Source organism: Penicillium canariense, assembly GCF_028826845.1.
Source record: "Penicillium canariense strain IBT 26290 chromosome Unknown utg000003l_segment0_segment0, whole genome shotgun sequence".
NCBI lineage: Eukaryota > Fungi > Ascomycota > Eurotiomycetes > Eurotiales > Aspergillaceae > Penicillium > Penicillium canariense.
The window spans coordinates 1100268-1117893 of NW_026622730.1; the positions used below are offsets into that span (position 1 = coordinate 1100268).

Genomic DNA, 17626 nt, shown 5'->3' on the forward strand with positions numbered 1-17626 from the left:
TCCCCCAGAACCCCGAGAGCTTTAGGCCTAATTGGGACTAGCGTCAGATGGTGTTGGCATGTCCCGAACTAAATAGCAACATTTAACATTTATGCGCTGGAGACAAACAAAACAGGTTATTGAACTTTTCAAGATCAAATGAAATGATAACTTGAGTTTTGAAAATGAAGTTGGAACATATAGGTATTCCACGAATAGAACATACCTTCGAAGACTCAGTCATACCTAGGTACATATCGGAACTGGCAAAAGTTAACTTCAGCTGAAATATATATTTACCGATAATCAATTTCAAGGCAGAGAGAGAATATTCGTGAATTGGGTATGACGAAGCTACCCAACTGTCTCATGATGTTATGCATAGGTTGAATACCCTATCTGGTGTCTGTCGAAAATACTTATTTCCACTGTAGGCCTGACACCGGAACCAACAACAATCCATTATAATCCCAACGTACTTAGGCCTGTACCCCGACGTAAATAGATATTATAGATGCGGGCAAGTGTATGTGGATATATAGGTATGTCTAAAGTCTCTATTCATACAAGATGTACATTACACCGCTACCCTTCAGGGAATCTATCGGTTATAACCTCAAGATATCCCCACTCCTATCAATGCCTCCCCGGAAATGATCCTTAACCACTCTCCCTTTCAAAACAGTCTCATCCACAATACCCTGCACATGCTTCGGCTCAACTCGCCCATACCAAATCCCCTTCCCAGCCAGCGGATGCGGCTCCGCCTCCGCAGCCGCAGACGCTCCTCTCACCGTCATCTTCGGCGGGATATACACAATGATATTGCCAGCATACTTGTGCCCACCAACATGGCTGATCAAGCCTACGTTCGCATGGTGCGGACCATCGACGCCGCCGCCATCGCTACCAGCCGAAGTAAACCCAGAGGCGCGCAGCACGCGCTGGAACTCGGCCTCAAGCGCGGGCGCCATCACGCCGCAGCGCATGTCGCGGCCACCATGCCCACAGATCAGGACTGTCGGCGAATAGTTGATGTCCATGGCGCCGGAGAAGTGTGATGTGAGGGCCGGGACGCGCGTCATGTCTGCTTGTTTGGAATGCGGAAGAGAGTGGTGCAGGTGATGCAGACGCTCTGGGAGGAGGAATGCGCGCACGAAGGTTTTTAGATCTGCGGTGTTGCCCTCTGTGGTCGGGGCGATTTCGGTCGGGATCGAAGGGATGTATTTGAAGGCGGGAAAGAGGAAGGCCGAGGCCGTGGTGGAACTGGATGCGGCGGGCATGACGGAGGAATTGGTGACTAGGATATTGTTGAGAGGCTAGAAAGAAAAAATGGTGCAAGTCAGCGTGTGTCGCACAGCATGAATCTTGGGCCTTGAACGAGAACCGCGCACGTCGAGATATGGCCCCCCACGACCCATCAATTGCTTCACGCCCCGCACAAGATTTCCCCAGCCGTGGTTCGCCCCGTCATCTTCAATCCGACTCGTCCAGTCCCGCTGTCCGGTGCAGACCAGAAGCTGCTGTGCGTACGCGGCCATGGTCCCGTTCAATGGTTGCTTGTGATCAATGGGCAATCCCTCGGGCATTGCTGGTGTCGGTGGGCAGTTGCAGCTCGGCTCAGGGCAGGTCTTGACGACTGGGAACGGTGGAGGGATCTCGAGGCGCGTGCGTACTCGACTGGCACGGCATGGTGTCGTGAACAGAGGCCGAGTTAACCTGGCGTGTTGGTGGCATCGTCCACTCCAGTCGCGGGCCAGCAAGTGCGCGACAGCTGTGGGGCGCGCTCTCATTGATGATTGTCGATTGTGGGCATATATGGACCTGTTACGTGGGAGTGAGTGGTGAATTGAGGAATGAGTGGGACAAATGACGATGCGACAGCGAAATCATCAAGATGCAGGCTTTGTGAGAATGTCAGTATCCCCGAGCGCTCGGAGCGGAGATTAGCGGGATTATCAATCGCGGCGTATTTGCCAGCTGGCGCCGCTGCCACCGCAGGGTCTAATAGTTTCCTCAACCCTCTCGCCATTATTCTGGGGCATGGGATGAAAGGTTCGAAATCGAAATATTATTCTTCAATGACCGCGCTTCATCCAAATTACAACAATAGAAATGGTAAGGATTGTTGTCATGATCTTGCAGTTGTACGTGAACTATACTTGCTCTATAGCATAGATAGTAAACAATTGAGGGCAGATGTTGAGAGATTGACCGGATTCCATGTGCTGTGAACTTGATGAAATGGTCAGCAGGACGCTTCTATTATTCCTCCTCACAGCATTTCTCTAAAACAGTCTACCTATTTTAAGAACCATCTCCACGAAGAGGGGCCGGCGGTCGGCCGGGGACCAAGGCACATCACCACATTCTAATAATATCACCCGTGTCCAAGAACAATCACGATATTCAACAACGACTTTGGGGTAGACATCAGCATCCCCGCGTGGTAGCGCACAGCAGCAGGCCACGAGCGGGCGCTGAGGCAAGCGCCGAACAGTTTCCGTCTTTCTGCCGAAATCCGGCTTTGTGACCGTTCTCCAACTCGCCAGACCCGCTACCGCGTGCGGCGTCCGGCAGGCGAGGAGCCGTCGTGCGCCCGCTTCTCCAGTGAGGAGGGATTTGGAGATCTGCCCTCACGGATCCACACACCCGGTGGTTTTCCGTCGCGACGCGGCCTCCTAGCCCGCCATGTCATGTTTGAGAAATGATTGCGATCAGGCTATCCGTGTCATGTCATCTGCTCTATCTGCGCGCAACCTGCACCGCAATCCATTTCTGCCCGATCGCTTCTACCACAACGTCGTGATTTGGCATCGTCCTGTCGCGACCGGAGTCATCCCCCCTCCCTGGTTATCTCATGAAGTTTGATGTTTTGCGGTCAACTTGAAGGATGTCCTTTCGATGCTCTTTCGATGCTGCCCGAGGTGGCGCCAAACGAGCTCCCGGGATCTGATTCCCACAGTCTAACATCGCAGGAATCGCCCGCTCATTAACCCCAGCGAGAGTATAATCGCATGGAAACATCGCATGAACAGTGGCAGACGATACGATGTTATGTCGTTGTACCATGCCAGGCGATGCTGCCACCGGGCACGCAATGCAAATGTCCGGCAACGAGACAGAGTTGCTAGACACGCACCCACGACGATATCCTGCGAATGCGCCATCGACACGGGAGGAATCGTGTGAACAAGGATACTTCGACCGAAGACGCTCAGAATCAAAGTGTCGACCTCCGTTCGGCATCGACTATGAGAGATCTAGGGCATGGCTTGTTTCAGTGGAAGGCGTTACGGCAAAACCTGGCCTCTCTTTACCCATTCGGGATGTCGCATGCTCTCCTAGTACGCATACCCATAATCCAATCTCACACTGGAAAGCGGGAATCCGGCCAATTGGTCATTTCTTTGGATGGCTGGTAGTGTAGGAGGATTAAGGAGTGTACGGTATCTTCGAGCCGGGTCCCGGCTGGATAGCGATCGTCGTTCATAACACCATTGAGGGGCGGCTCCGTGTACAACCGTCTTCCGTAGAGCCGAATCATCAACCTGATGGTCGCATACAGAGTCCACGGCGGAGATAAGGACGTAGTCGATGCTTCCATTCCCATTCCTCAGGTGGTAGGTTGTAATCTTCGAAGAAGTTGCACCTAGCCAGCCAGCTCGCTGCTCATGAGGTTGGGGGTAGTTCTGGGAAAACCTGGGCTAAGGGGTTCACGAGTATGTGAATCATCAATCATGGAGGGGTCCCAATCCAGTATGGAATCTGTATGTCGCCCATCAGCCGTCTCAGCGTGTCTCATCTTCTCGGCCTTGACTCGGCCATGCGACACTTTTGGTTGGCGGGGCGCATCCCGGCGATTACCCCTCATTATGTCATCACCCCACTGCGGGGAGCTATCCCAAAGGGGTAAAGCAGCCCAAACCATGAAGGTTGCGTTTGGCCGGACTTGCCAGCTGGCTGACGGGAAGTTGGTACTTGCATATACTCATACAATGTCACAGACGATAGTACATCTGGTCTTCGTAGCGCCCGTAGTGTAGCCTGGTCAAGGTCTGAAGCGCGAATCAGATTGGAAGCCTCAGGCCCCCATGGGTTTCTCCGCACGAGCTGCCATCAACAAACACGAAATCCACCGGCAGGCAATGGAGTCGACGCGAACAAGTCAGGAGACTATGGTCCGAGAAGCCGTGCTGGCTGGAGTACCTCGCGAGTCCGCCTACTGCATGGATCATCACATTGGGTCCAGCTCTCCATCGGCTGCACTGCACGAACACGAACCACCAAAGTCTCCCCCCCCCTCCTGTGTCCCTCATGCGGAGAGACCAGGTCCATGAGTGGTGCGTTCCCCATCCGCCCTCCGACCGACCAGCCAGTGGGGCCCTCCCCCCCTGTCCCGCGCCTCTGCAAACTCTGGGATCTGAGGGGTGTACAGCGTGTTTTGGGTTCTGTCGCTCTCCAATCCACTTCGTGGTGGTGTGTGGCCGGTGGCTCAAAGAGGGGCTCCAGAGGGGGGCCTTTTCCTGTTTGTCTATATATACGGGGCGTCTGGCCGGTGACTCCAGACTTTTCCTTCTCATCATCCCAACTACCCTTCTTCTACCTTTCTCCCAACCTTCTCCTCAATACTAATACGACTAAGGTATGGATAACTCAAAGCTTCCTTGTTCCCCTTGGGCGGCTCGGCCGGCCGGCACGTTCCCCACTCTCCCCGCTCTCAGCGCTTAGCCGCCGCTTCTCCAACGCCGTTTTGGGAGCGTTGACTTCATAGACCGATGCGACCGGTTTGAGACGGGTCATTTTGTTACTTATAAAAAACAAGGCACCGCTGACTCTTTTCACTCCAATAGCTTCGTGCTTTAATCAAATTCTTTTACATCTAACTTCTCTCGCATCATCTTCAAAATGGTATTTATTCGCTCCCTTTCCCATCAGCTGCGACGGCCCGCTACTCGCTTCATGTCGGCTAGCCCCAAGCCTGCTGTGACCACCAGCTCCTTCGCGCGAGCTCCGGTGGCTGGTGCCTTTTCCAACGCACGTAGGCTAACCGCATCTGCCAACCTCCAGGGCAAGGTTCTTCTCGTTCTGTACGACGTAAGTGGATCCACTCAAACTACATTGATCGTCTTGTTTTGATGACTGATTTTTGTCGCTATAGGGTGGTGAGCACGCCAAGCAGCAGCCCCGTCTCCTCGGTACTACCGAGAACGAGCTTGGCATCCGCAAGTGGCTCGAGGACGCCGGCCACACCCTGGTCACCACCTCCGACAAGGAGGGCGAGAACTCCACCTTCGACAAGGAGCTCGTCGATGCTGAGGTTATCATCACCACCCCGTTAGTACCCCCTCCGGGTCCAATTGGAACACCCATTAGATCATCCCCAAACTAACCCAACCTCGACAGCTTCCACCCCGGCTACCTGACTGCTGAGCGCCTCGCCAAGGCCAAGAACCTCAAGCTCGCTATCACCGCTGGTATTGGCTCTGACCACGTTGACCTCAATGCCGCGAACAAGACCAACGGCGGTATTACCGTCGCCGAGGTGACCGGCTCCAACGTCGTCTCCGTCGCCGAGCACGTCGTCATGACCATCCTGCTCCTGGTCCGCAACTTCGTCCCCGCCCACGACCAGATCCGCAACGGCGACTGGAACGTCGCCGCCGTCGCCAAGAACGAGTTCGACCTCGAGGGCAAGGTCGTCGGTACTGTGGCCGTCGGCCGCATTGGCGAGCGTGTCCTGCGCCGCCTCAAGCCCTTCGACTGCAAGGAGCTCCTCTACTACGACTACCAGCCTCTGTCCGCCGAGGTCGAGAAGGAGATCGGCTGCCGCCGCGTCGACAGCCTCGAGGAGATGCTCGCCCAGTGCGACGTCGTCACCATCAACTGCCCTCTGCACGAGAAGACCCGCGGCCTGTTCAACAAGGATCTCATCTCCAAGATGAAGCCCGGCGCCTGGCTCGTCAACACTGCCCGTGGCGCCATCGTCGTCAAGGAGGACGTTGCCGAGGCTCTCAAGTCTGGTCACCTCCGCGGCTACGGTGGTGACGTCTGGTTCCCCCAGCCCGCCCCCAAGGACCACCCCCTTCGCTACGCCGAGTACCCCTGGGGTGGCGGTAACGCCATGGTCCCCCACATGTCCGGTACCTCCATCGATGCCCAGGTCCGCTATGCCGAGGGCACCAAGAACATCCTGGACTCATACTTCTCCGGCCGTGAGGACTACCGCCCCGAGGACCTGATCGTCCACAAGGGTGACTATGCCACCAAGGCCTACGGCCAGCGCAAGTAAAAGATAGAGAAAATCGATCTGAATGCTTGTGGGGGCGGAAAATAATTTCCCAATCGACTTGCCTGATGAGTTTCTTTTGATTGTTCATATCCTCCCATTCACGATTCCGGCCTGTCGGGGCTAGGGGAGCTATGCTTGAAAATGTAGCATCTACGATACCAATGAAATGACTTCTTCATATCCGTGATTCTTGTTCTGCTCGTTTTACTTGGTTTGCTTTCTTATCGCCTAGTAGCTCCGCTTCTTCTGGGTTCCCGAAGTGAGGCGCTCGTCGATCTTGATCGACTCGTAGATCAGGGCAACGTAGGTGTTGAAATACCTTTGGATCCGAGAATTTAGTTCCGGACAGAATGATCAGAGGATCAGTATCTTTCTCAAGGGGTACTCATTTGAGGTCAAGTACCTATTACAATGTATATGTACAATACTTTGCTGAAGTTGGTATCATGTTTTGTTCTATTGATCATAAATCTTCCTGTCTATCAAGAAATGATGGAGTGTGCAGAGCAGTCCGCCGACAAACCGGAGACCTTTCAAACAATAAAAGAAAAGCTATTTAAGGGGTCCAAAGCCCTGACCATGCGAAGAGTCGCTGAAGAACCAAAAAAACGCCGCCCATGACCGTAACCCGTAACGACCGACAAGCACAACCCTAAGGGCGAGTCCGCACGCCACCTGGCCCATCATGATCCTCCTCGTCACTATCATCCATAAATCCTTCCTCAAGTTCTCGGCTGAGACGGCTCTCCGGCTCTGGTGCTGTGCTACGCCGCCGCTCCAATGCTTCTCTCCGCGCGGCATCCATGTTCATCCCAACCATCAATTCACCTTCCTCCTCGTCGATGCTGATATTATCGTTGTCCGCTATATGCGGATTGCGTCGCCATGAAGACGGGAGGAAGAAGCGCATGACTGCGTCCGCCATGCGATCTCGCAGTGAGAGGGTGTGCGCTGAGATCGTGTGCAAAGGTAGATATTGGGAGTAGCGCTGATGGTAGCGCCTGAAGAACGGGATGATCAAGAACGAGAAGAGAAGGTAAACTGTTAGCGCAATTGACGCCGGGATCAGGATCGTCTGGCGGAGGGACTGTTAGTTGTCTTGTTTCTTTGAGGCGGCCTGCTGGGGACGGAATGATGACGACGCCGTGACACGGGATGGATAGGGGCATGAGCGAACCTTTGCGAAACTCTTGAAGGTTCCCATCGTGACGTGCAGAGCCCCAGGAGCTTGTGGTGAGGTTAAATGAGTGTGTGTGGTATTGCGAGGATCTTGCCCGTCAGCAGTGGGTGGTGGACGTGTTTATAGTCCGGCTGCTCAGGAACGGGGTGTCGATTCGGGGGTTCGGAGTCGGAAATGAGCACAACCCAAGGTAGAACAAGTTAGCAGTCACCAATCGGGAGTGAAATACGGAGTGCCAAAGCCCAGTCGAACTTCCCCACACCTGTCAATCAAGAAGAAACAAGTTCCCCACGGGCAGGGCTACCTGGCCGATCTGAAAAACAGTCACATGATCTACACTCCCTATCATATCACGTGCCACGGTCGGGGAGTTTCTCCGGGCATTTGGCAGCCCCCTAATCAGCTACTTTGGGATCCGACGCCCGTGCTTTGATCGACCCTGGCGTCAGGACTTGCCGGACTTGCATATTGCACCTATTTGCGATCGTTTCATATTTCGTATTATTTTTTTCTTTCATTTCATTGCGTGGTGAGTGCAAGATCCCGTGTGTTTTTTTTTGGCCGCGGCCTGCCTCCCCCCTTCCAGCGCGGCTCCGCCGTAGCAACAAAAGCGGGTATACTAACTAGCCAGGGAGGGACAAAAACAGACTTCGGCCATTGTGAATGTCATCGCTTTCCTGCCCCAGATCCATAGCGATCGACCCCGCTACAGCCTTGCGAATCGATTTTTTCTCCTTCCACCGTCTCTGAGTGCGCGAGGGGGGCTGCTGGCTTCTTTATGCTGCACCCTGGCAAACAGTGAACGCACGCCAAAATGCCCGCCGGCACGCCCGCCGACAAGTCCAGGCAAACGTCCGCGGGAAAGTCCTTCTTCGGGAGGAAACTGTACAAGGACAAATCGGCTGATGAGCGTTATGATGGGTATGGAGGCTCTTACAACAGCCTGGCGCCACCTCCCAGCGTGGCCGGCTCCCGCTCGTCCCGCCATTCGAAACGATCGTCTATTCAATCTGTCGACATGACCCAAGACCTGGACCCAGCCAGCTTAGCTCCTACGGCCGGAGTAATCACGTCTATTCCCTACGAGAGCCTGCCTTCGGACACGAAAACACCCATCCCGATCGACAATATGCCGCGTCCGGATTCCGCCCGCCATGAACCTTCGCCCAACCACTTGGGCAAGACTGGCAGTGACTACCACCAGTATCCTAACTGGACGTCTTCTTCTGCGCCGAATGGAAACGCCTCGCATCCCTCCGGCCCTCGCCCGCCCCCGCACGCCTCAGGCATGACCATGACGGGCAGCTCATCAGGAGACCGGGGGACAAGATACCAGCAATGGGGCCGCCCCGGCAGCTCAGCCGCGAACCACTCGATAGACTCATCTTCAAATTCCCGTACATCACTCGATCAGGCCAGTTTATATTCCTCGCATTCATCCAACACTCGCGGCTCAAACTACTTCTCCGCCGACGGCTCCTCCCGCACTCTGACAACATCCCACTCCGGCGACCGCAACACCATGTTTCCCGGCGGCAGTGCTGGACGCTTGTCCAGCGCTGCGGCCTCGCATCAGCCTATACCTGCAGCCGTGCCGCGCCCACCAGATATTTACCTCACCCGACCACGAGATGACCGTATTGTGGACCAGTTGTTCCTGGAGTTGATGCAGAAGCGGGGATGGCAGAATCTTCCTGAGCAGGCGAAGCGGCAGATGCTGTCGTATCCGGCCTCGAAGAAGTGGACTTTGGTTCACCAGGATCGATTGACGGAGTTGCAGGGAGAGCAGAAACGACGACAAAATGCCCGCCAGACCCATGGGCATGATGGGCTTTCAGGACTACTCGAACGTGCTGATGAGGAAGGGAGCCCGGAGTGGTATGTGAAGAAGGTGATGGACGACACAATTACTTCCAAGCAACTCGCGAGTCTAAGCGTCAGTTTGCGGACGCAACCGATCAGGTAAGCTTAACAGGTTGGCTTATTTGCGCCATTCTATACTAACACTCGATATAGTTGGGTGAAGGCATTCATTGAAGCCCAGGGTCAAGTTGCCCTGACCAATGTTCTGCAAAAGATCAATCGACGCAAGGCGTCCGGCCCTGTCCCCGCTCCGCCCACTGGTGATAAGGATCTGGACCGCGAGTATGACATCGCCAAATGTTTGAAGGGTCTCATGAACAACAAGTATGGCGCAGACGATGCCCTGGAACACCAAGGTGTCCTGGTCGCCCTTGTTAACTCGCTCTCGTCCCCTCGCCTCAACACTCGGAAACTCGTTAGCGAGGTACTCACCTTCCTGTGCCACTGGGCCGAAGGACAAGGTCATCAAAAAGTTCTCCAGGCCATGGACAAAGTCAAACATGACCACAATGAAACCGGCCGCTTCGATGCGTGGATGCGTATCACCGAGGTCACCATTGATGGCCGTGGTAAGATGGGCAGCTTGGTCGGCGCCAGCGAGGAGTACCGGAGTGGCGGCATTGGTATGGAGAACCTGCTTATGGAGTACGCCGTCTCAACAATGATTCTCATCAACATGCTGGTGGACGGAGCCGAAAATGACCTGCAGCTGCGATGCCATATCCGCGCACAATTTATTTCATGTGGTGTCAAGCGGCTTCTCACGAAGATGGAGGGCTTCCAGTACGAGGTCATCGACAAGCAGATCGAGCGCTTCCGCGAGAATGAGGCTATCGACTATGAAGATCTGCTTCAGCGTGAGGGTAGTAGTGTAAAGGATAGTGTCGAGGGTGAGGTCAAGGATATGAGCGATCCCCTCCAGATTGCGGACGCTATTGCCACCAAGATTAATGGCACGCGATCTCACGACTACTTCCTCTCGGCTATGCAGCATATGCTGTTGATCCGTGAGAATGCGGGCGAAGAAGGTCTGCGAATGTTCCAGCTCGTCGATGCTATGATGAGCTACGTGGCTATGGACCGGAGGCTGCCAGATATGGATCTTCGTCAGGGCTTGAACTTCACAGTGCAGAGCCTTTTGGACCGCCTTCATACCGATGCTGAGGCTAGGCGTGTGTACGATGAAGCCCTGGAGGCCCGCCAGATTGCTGAAGCAGCTATCGCGGAGCGTGATGAGATGAAGGCCCAGGTGGAACTTGGCGCTGAAGGCCTGGTCAAGAAACTTCAGAAGCAGATTGATGAACAGGCCGGCATTATTGAACTGCAAGGACGACAGAATGAAACTTTCAAGGCTGAGGTTGCGGAAGTTCAACGATTGCGTGCTCTGGAGCTGCAGCGCAATGAATTGGAGACCCGTGAGCTGTACCTCATGCTTCGTGATGCCCAAGACATTGCTGCGTCCAATGCCAGGAAGCAGGCCAACGCTTCGGACTCCGCACCGGCTGATCCGTCCCAAATGCCTGGGATTATGGATCGGGAGCGTCTCATGGAGCGCCTGGAGCGCCAGCTGGAGAGAACCAAGACCCAGTTCAAGCTGGAGGGCAAGGTCTGGGGCCAGCATGGCCCATCCGATCGTCTGCGCGAGCTGCGTGAGAAGATGGATGGCGATGGCGGTGACGATTCTAGCGACGAATTCCCCGAGCCGACTTGTCGTAACTTGGACCCGAGTGCCCTGGGATCGGTCTATCGGAAACGCAGCCATGTGCCTGAAATGTACCAAGGCCCTGATGGCCTGTCAATGTCCCCTGTGGACGAGGATGAGGAGGCCGTGTACCAAAGGCCCCGCTTGATCGAGATGCAGCGTTCGCGCATGAACCCTGCCCAGGCGACTGGCCTGCTCGGCGAGCTTGCTTCCAAGGTGCCCAAGTACGACGCTGATCCAGAGGCTGCTACTTCTGCTCTCGAGTCTACCAAGCCAGAAGATGCTGGCGATGTCACTCCTACTGCGGAGGATCTGGTGCCGAAGCCCGAGACCAAGGAGGAGGCAGACCAAAAGGCAATGCCCCCTCCACCACCACCTCCTCCTCCTCCTCCTGGTGGTGCCAAGGGCCTTGTTCCTCCTCCCCCGCCGCCCCCAGGTGGGAAGGTTGGTATTCCTCCCCCGCCGCCTCCACTTGGAGGTGGTGCTGGGCTTCCGCCACCGCCGCCTCCGCCTGGTGGTGCCAGAGGTATCCCTGGCCCTCCTCCTCCTCCGCCCCCTCCCGGTGGATTGGTTGGTATTCCGCCGCCGCCTCCCCCTGGAGGTGGTGCTGGGCTATTGCCGCCACCACCTCCTCCAATCCCCGGAGCGATTGGTGGCTTTGCTCCTCCCCCTCCGCCACCTCCCAGTGCTCCCTTGGGCGCCGGCTGGAGACCTACATATATGGTTCAAGACGATGTGTCCTCTTCCATCACAGGCATGCCCTCCATCCGGCCTAAGAAGAAGCTCAAGGCTCTACATTGGGACAAGGTTGATACGCCCCAGGTGACTGTCTGGGCTGCTCACGCACCAACGCAGCAAGAGAAGGAACAGAAGTATACCGATCTAGCCAAGAAGGGTGTCCTGGATGAAGTCGAGCGGCTATTCATGGCCAAGGAAACCAAGATCTTCGGAGCCAGCACAGTTGCCAAGCAGCGCAAGGACAAGAAGCAGGTTATCTCTAACGATCTTTCGAAGAACTTCCAGATTGCCCTTGCCAAATTCTCCCAGTTCCCTCCGGATGAGGTCACTCGCATGATCATCCATTGTGACCGCGAAATCTTGGATAACATGGTCGTCATGGACTTCTTGCAAAGAGATGAGATGTGCACTATCCCTGAGAATGTGGGCAAGTTGATGGCGCCGTATAGTCGTGACTGGACTGTCCCTGGTGCTGCCAGCTCTGAGCGTGAGCAGGATCCGACCGAGCTTACTCGCGAGGATCAGATTTATCTCTCCACTGCATTTGAGCTGAACCACTACTGGAAGGCCAGAATGCGAGCCCTTGCGCTGACGCGCACCTACGAGCACGAGTATGAGTACACCTCCACGAGGCTGCAGGAGGTGGTCCGGGTCAGCGAGTCCCTGCGCGACTCGGTCGCTCTGATGAATGTCCTTGGTCTGATTCTGGATATCGGTAACTTCATGAACGACGCCAACAAGCAAGCCCAAGGTTTCAAGCTGAGCTCCCTCGCTCGCCTAGGTATGGTCAAGGACGACAAGAATGAGACCACTTTCGCCGATCTTGTCGAGCGTATCGTGCGCAACCAGTATCCCGAGTGGGAGGGCTTCAGCGAGGAAATTAGTGGCGTCATCGGTCTGCAAAAGGTCAGCGTTGACCAGCTGCGCACCGATTCTATCAAGTACATCAGCAATATCAAGAATGTGCAGTCCAGCTTGGATGCTGGTAATCTGAGCGATCCCAAGAAGTTCCACCCGCAGGACCGTGTCAGCCAGGTCGTTCAGCGGAGCATGAAGGATGCTCGCCGCAAGGCTGAGCAGCTGCAGCTGTACTTGGATGAAATGGTCAAATCGTATGACGATATCATGGTCTTCTACGGCGAGGACAACACCGACGAGAATGCCCGGCGTGACTTCTTCGCGAAGTTGGCTTCATTCTTGATGGAATGGAAGGTTAGTCGAATTGTGAACGTGCCTGGGTTCCTGATTTGTGTTTACTAATCGTATTATTTGCAGAAATCGCGCGAAAAGAACATTGGCTTGGAGGAGTCCAGGAAGCGCACCGAAGCTTCTTTGGCTCGCAAGCGGATCAATGTTAACCTTGCCAATGGTGCTATTGCTACCGACTCACTAAGTTCGCCTGCCACAAGTGGCGCGATGGACTCGCTGCTGGAGAAGTTGCGCGCTGCGGCGCCTCAAACTAAGGATGTGCGAGACCGTCGCCGCCGCGCTCGCCTCAAGGAACGCCATCAAGTCCGCGTTGCCTCCGGCCAGAAGGTACCTGATTTAGAAGGAACTGATGGTGTGGAGCAGCCAGCTGATGGCGATGCCCAAACCGATGAGAATGGTCTTTTGAGCCCGCCCATTCCCGATGGGGGTGAAGACAGCACCAAAGAGGGTCAGATCTCCGAGGGCGAGGATGTCGCTGACCGCGCAGCCAGCCTGCTCCTCGGCCTGAGAAGCAACTCCGACGCGAACGCCGAGCGCCAACGCCGCCGCAGAGAAAGCGCCGACGAAGAGCGTCGCACCCGCCGTATGCGTCGGCGCAACGGCGCAACGAGCGGAAGTAAGGACAGCGCCGACGGGTCTACCTCCGGGCTCCCGGCCGTCCAAGAACCGACTACGCCCTCACGGACCGACTCCATCAATGCCGAAGATCAAGCACTCTTGGGCTCTCCCCAGGACCAATCCATGTCCTCGGCACCTCCTGAGATCGTTGTCTCGGAGCAGCCTGATGATGATGGCCCGCCCTCACAAGAACCTCCGGCTGACGGTTCATCTGTCAGCCATCCCATCGAACTGTCAGATTGAGCAGACAAGCTCTCACTCACTCGGTCACCCGTAATCTAATGTCTGATAGATTCTCCCTGATGCCGTCTTGGAATCTTCTTGGTTCTTCTCCCTTTGACTTTGCATCATACCGTACACCTCATCACAGCTCTCGATCTGTATAATATCATATCGCCGGCCCTCCCTAACCCATCAACCCCACGCACCTCACCCCGACCTCCGAACTCTCTTTGACCAACCACCTTTTCCTTAGTCCTTTACCTTATCCATCCCCTTTTTCATTGTCTTTGATGAGCCAAGCATGGTGTCATGATACCATCGTCGTTGATTGTGCTTTTTTTGTTCTGTTCCTTTTCGTCTCTTCAGTGTGCAATTTTTTTTGGGTCGGTCGAGGGTACATTCGCATCCCACTTGGCTGTGTCCTTAGGTGATCTCTCTCCTTGTACATACTTCTCCCTTTTTTCAAGCCCTACTTCTCCATGGATCCTTGGTTGCGGCAGTGTTACTACTGTCTATGACTGGGGGTGTCGCTCATCGAATTGCATCTGTTCGATGTTGGATTTCGTTATTTTCATACTTTGTATACCAATCTGGGGACCACGCGCGAGGTAGAGCGTTTGTTTGCCGGGAGGTCCTCCTTCATAAATCTTAATCGACCTTTCAGCAACTGCAAAGTTTGGTATTCTTGGTTTGTTTGATTTAGAGAGATCGACAATCTCACACAATTGATGAACGAGCAAAGTTGGGTTGTGAGAGCGCCGCTGTATACAACGGATCCACGTGACCCGGGTCTTTATCACTCCATTCGCGCCGACATGATCAATCTCCCTGCAGCTCCGCACCAACGCTCTGTTATCTGCATGCGAGCATCTTGCCCTCGAGTCTTGCGTTGGGCCTCTCCCCTCCGCCCACCATGGAGTCAACCAAGACCATCAGGGCTAGGTAGCCCCCAATTTCGACTGCATGGCCCAATCTCCGCGGCGCTGGCTCCGCAGAGACCTCCCAGGACCATCCGGAGCTTCTCCTCGTCCCTACCCCGGAAATTCATGCTAGATACCGACTCCACAATCTACGCGCTGTCCACCGCCCCCGGTAGAGCAGCAATTGCCGTGGTACGAGTGTCCGGCCCTGCATGTCCCTCGGTACGCCTTCACCCCACAATCCGCTCCATCTTCCCATTGCGCCCTGTACCAACTAATGCCCCCCTCCACCAGATCTACCAAGCCCTATGCCCGACTACATCAATTCCTAAACCGCGCTTCGCCGCGCTGCGCACCCTCTATGACCCCTCACACCCACCCTCCCCCAACACTGTCCTCGACGCCGGCGCGCTAGTCCTCTACTTCCCCGGCCCGAAGACCGTCACCGGCGAGGATGTGCTGGAGTTCCACATCCACGGCGGTCCAGCCATCGTCAAGGCCGTGCTAAGCGCCATCTCGCGCACGCATCAGCCAGATGCTGCCGTCCGGTACGCGGAGCCGGGCGAATTCACGCGCCGCGCCTTCATGAACGACCGCCTGGGGCTCCCGCAGATCGAAGCACTGGGGGACACGCTCTCCGCGGACACGGAGCAGCAGCGGCGTCTGGCAGTGCGAGGAGCCAGCGCCGCGCTCCTGAACCGCTACGAGGCCTGGCGGCAGACGCTGCTGTACGCGCGCGGCGAGCTCGAGGCCCTCATCGATTTCGCCGAGGATCAGCATTTCGACGAGTCGACCGAGGAGCTGGTCGCCTCGGTCAGCGCGCAAGTGCGTGCGCTGGCGGTGCAGATTGGCTTCCACATACAGAATGCGAGTCGGGGCGAGTTGCGGCGGAGCGGGATTCGGGTCGCGCTTTTGGGCGCGCCGAATGCCGGCAAGAGCTCCTTGTTGAATCGAGTGGTTGGCACCGAAGCGGCTATTGTTAGCACGGAGCAGGGTACCACGCGCGATATTGTTGATGTGGGCGTGGATCTTGGTGGGTGGTACTGTAAGCTTGGCGATATGGCTGGGATCCGCGCGGAGGCGGGCGGGTCGGCGGCGGTGATTGGTGCTGTTGAGAAGGAGGGCATTCGTCGGGCCAGGGCGAGAGCTCTCGAGTCTGATGTTGTGGTTGTGGTGGTTTCCCTGGAGGATAGCGACACCGCGGGCGGTGTTCGTCTGCTTGTGGAACCCGAGGTTCTAGCTGCCGTGGATGACTGCGTGGAGGCCGGGAAATGCCTGGTGGTTGCTGTCAACAAATGCGATAAACTCCCTACAGAGGAGTGGAGGGACGAGCTGCCGCCCGCTCTGGCGGAGACTGTTCGCGACGTCTTTCCCGCTGTGCCGGCCGAGCGGGTCTTTGCGATATCCTGCAATGATGCGCAGCGCGGATCGTTGCCGTTGACTGGGAAGCGGGCGCAGAACCCGTCCGACCCAGGCCATCTACAGGCATTTCTACACGGGCTGATTTCGACCTTTGAGCAGATCGCCTCGCCGCTCGGCGTGGGAGATGAAGGTGGTCAATATGATAAATCTTATTGGGAGGATTCCCTGGGCGTCACGCATCGACAAAGCTCGAATCTACAAATATGCCTCGATCACTTGGAGGACTTCCTATCCCAGACTTCCCCAGCTGCCCCCCTCGATGCTCCCGCTTCCCACTCGCACGAGCGCGACCCCGCCTCTATCGCTGTTGAAATCGATATCGTGACCGCCGCCGAGCACCTGCGCTTTGCGGCCGATATGCTGGCCAAAATCACCGGCAAAGGCGAGAGCGGCGATGTTGAAGACGTGCTAGGCGTGGTCTTTGAGAAGTGAGTCCCCCGGCATGGATGTCGAAGCCGACGCCAATTCCGATGCGTTCCGTGGTGTGGTTGTGAGGAAACTGACGGTGTTGTTTGTAGGTTCTGCGTCGGCAAGTAATGGTCCTGGTCCTGGTCCGTGGTCCGCCTTGCGTCCCGATACGAGATTCTGTATCCCGCCGATATTGGGAGGGTTCGTGGAACCCTTGCAATGGAGTGGCGATGTGTTTCAAGTCAAGTCCTTCGGTTTTTGCTGGGAGCTCGTGCCGCATTATAGAGTGGAATTTCCATGGTGCCCCGTTGCCGGGCCCGTTATGCATTGTGCATGCATTCAGTTGGCAGGGACGCGCTGCTGTTCCGACTCATCTGCGTCGTCGGCAGGTCCGTTGTATCCGCCGCGGCCCATGGTGAGAGTGTTATCAAAGGCGTGAGATGCAAGTCGAGACTGGATCGTGGTGGTTGCAAGGTCAATCGATGATCGGTCGTCCGCAAATGTATGAATATAGACTCTGATGCGGAAGTGTGAGAATAAAGTATATCTCGATCGGTGGAAGTTTGAATGTTTGGAAGTTTAGATGTATAGATGGCTTGATGGCTTGATTTGTGATGTACAGAGAAAAAAAAGGACTCTGATTGCCATGCTCCACGTCCTTATTTATAAGAAAAATGATGCAGCAATCATTGCACAATTCCAAAAAAGACCCCCAAAAATACCAAACACGCCTGCTGCGCATCACAGTGTCTGCCTGAGCCCATCGCGCCAATAAACCACGCCTTCCACGAACCCGAGGGACCCATTCCCCTTTCAGGCAATGTTCTGGACGCATCCCGAAACTGTCAGAGGAAACCGGGCGCCGCGTGCATGTCTGAGTCAGGGCCGACTCATACGCTTCACGAGGTAGGGGAACCGGCCTCAGCCACAGCCCTCGACGTCCCCCTTGGCACGCCGAACCTGAGAGGAGGAATGCTACCGTGCCCTCTGGTGGCCTCCGGTGGCCTCTGGTGGCCTGTGATGGACCCCGGCTTAGGTGGGTGGGGGATGAGTTGAGCCGACGGGGACTTCAG

General features: G+C 55.7%; 6 protein-coding genes across 6 annotated transcripts; 3 read left to right on the top strand and 3 right to left on the bottom strand.

Moving 5' to 3' along the window:
* Nucleotides 1–587: 587 nt before the first annotated feature.
* N7482_005247 (sucrase/ferredoxin-like domain-containing protein) lies at nucleotides 588–1262 on the bottom strand (the record flags this gene model as incomplete). Its single annotated transcript, XM_056687372.1, has 1 exon — nucleotides 588–1262. One exon carries the CDS (start codon nucleotides 1260–1262, stop codon nucleotides 588–590), a length of 675 nt encoding a protein of 224 aa, XP_056542927.1.
* Nucleotides 1263–1298: 36 nt separating this feature from the next.
* On the bottom strand, nucleotides 1299–1772 carry N7482_005248 (uncharacterized protein; the record flags this gene model as incomplete). The annotated part of the gene is made up of 1 exon (XM_056687373.1): nucleotides 1299–1772. One exon carries the CDS (start codon nucleotides 1770–1772, stop codon nucleotides 1299–1301), a length of 474 nt encoding a protein of 157 aa, XP_056542928.1.
* Nucleotides 1773–4887: 3115 nt separating this feature from the next.
* Nucleotides 4888–6271, top strand: fdh (formate dehydrogenase (NAD+) FDH1; the record flags this gene model as incomplete). The annotated part of the gene is made up of 3 exons (XM_056687374.1): nucleotides 4888–5076; nucleotides 5141–5316; nucleotides 5386–6271. The coding sequence occupies 3 exons, from the start codon at nucleotides 4888–4890 to the stop codon at nucleotides 6269–6271; spliced, it is 1251 nt and encodes a 416-aa protein (XP_056542929.1).
* Nucleotides 6272–6923: 652 nt separating this feature from the next.
* N7482_005250 (uncharacterized protein) lies at nucleotides 6924–7475 on the bottom strand (the record flags this gene model as incomplete). Its single annotated transcript, XM_056687375.1, has 2 exons — nucleotides 6924–7358; nucleotides 7449–7475. 2 exons carry the CDS (start codon nucleotides 7473–7475, stop codon nucleotides 6924–6926), a joined length of 462 nt encoding a protein of 153 aa, XP_056542930.1.
* Nucleotides 7476–8265: 790 nt separating this feature from the next.
* Nucleotides 8266–13824, top strand: N7482_005251 (formin sepA; the record flags this gene model as incomplete). Its single annotated transcript, XM_056687376.1, has 3 exons — nucleotides 8266–9413; nucleotides 9468–12966; nucleotides 13030–13824. 3 exons carry the CDS (start codon nucleotides 8266–8268, stop codon nucleotides 13822–13824), a joined length of 5442 nt encoding a protein of 1813 aa, XP_056542931.1.
* A 1025-nt stretch (nucleotides 13825–14849) lies between these two features.
* On the top strand, nucleotides 14850–16577 carry N7482_005252 (tRNA modification GTPase; the record flags this gene model as incomplete). The annotated part of the gene is made up of 1 exon (XM_056687377.1): nucleotides 14850–16577. One exon carries the CDS (start codon nucleotides 14850–14852, stop codon nucleotides 16575–16577), a length of 1728 nt encoding a protein of 575 aa, XP_056542932.1.
* Nucleotides 16578–17626: the final 1049 nt, after the last annotated feature.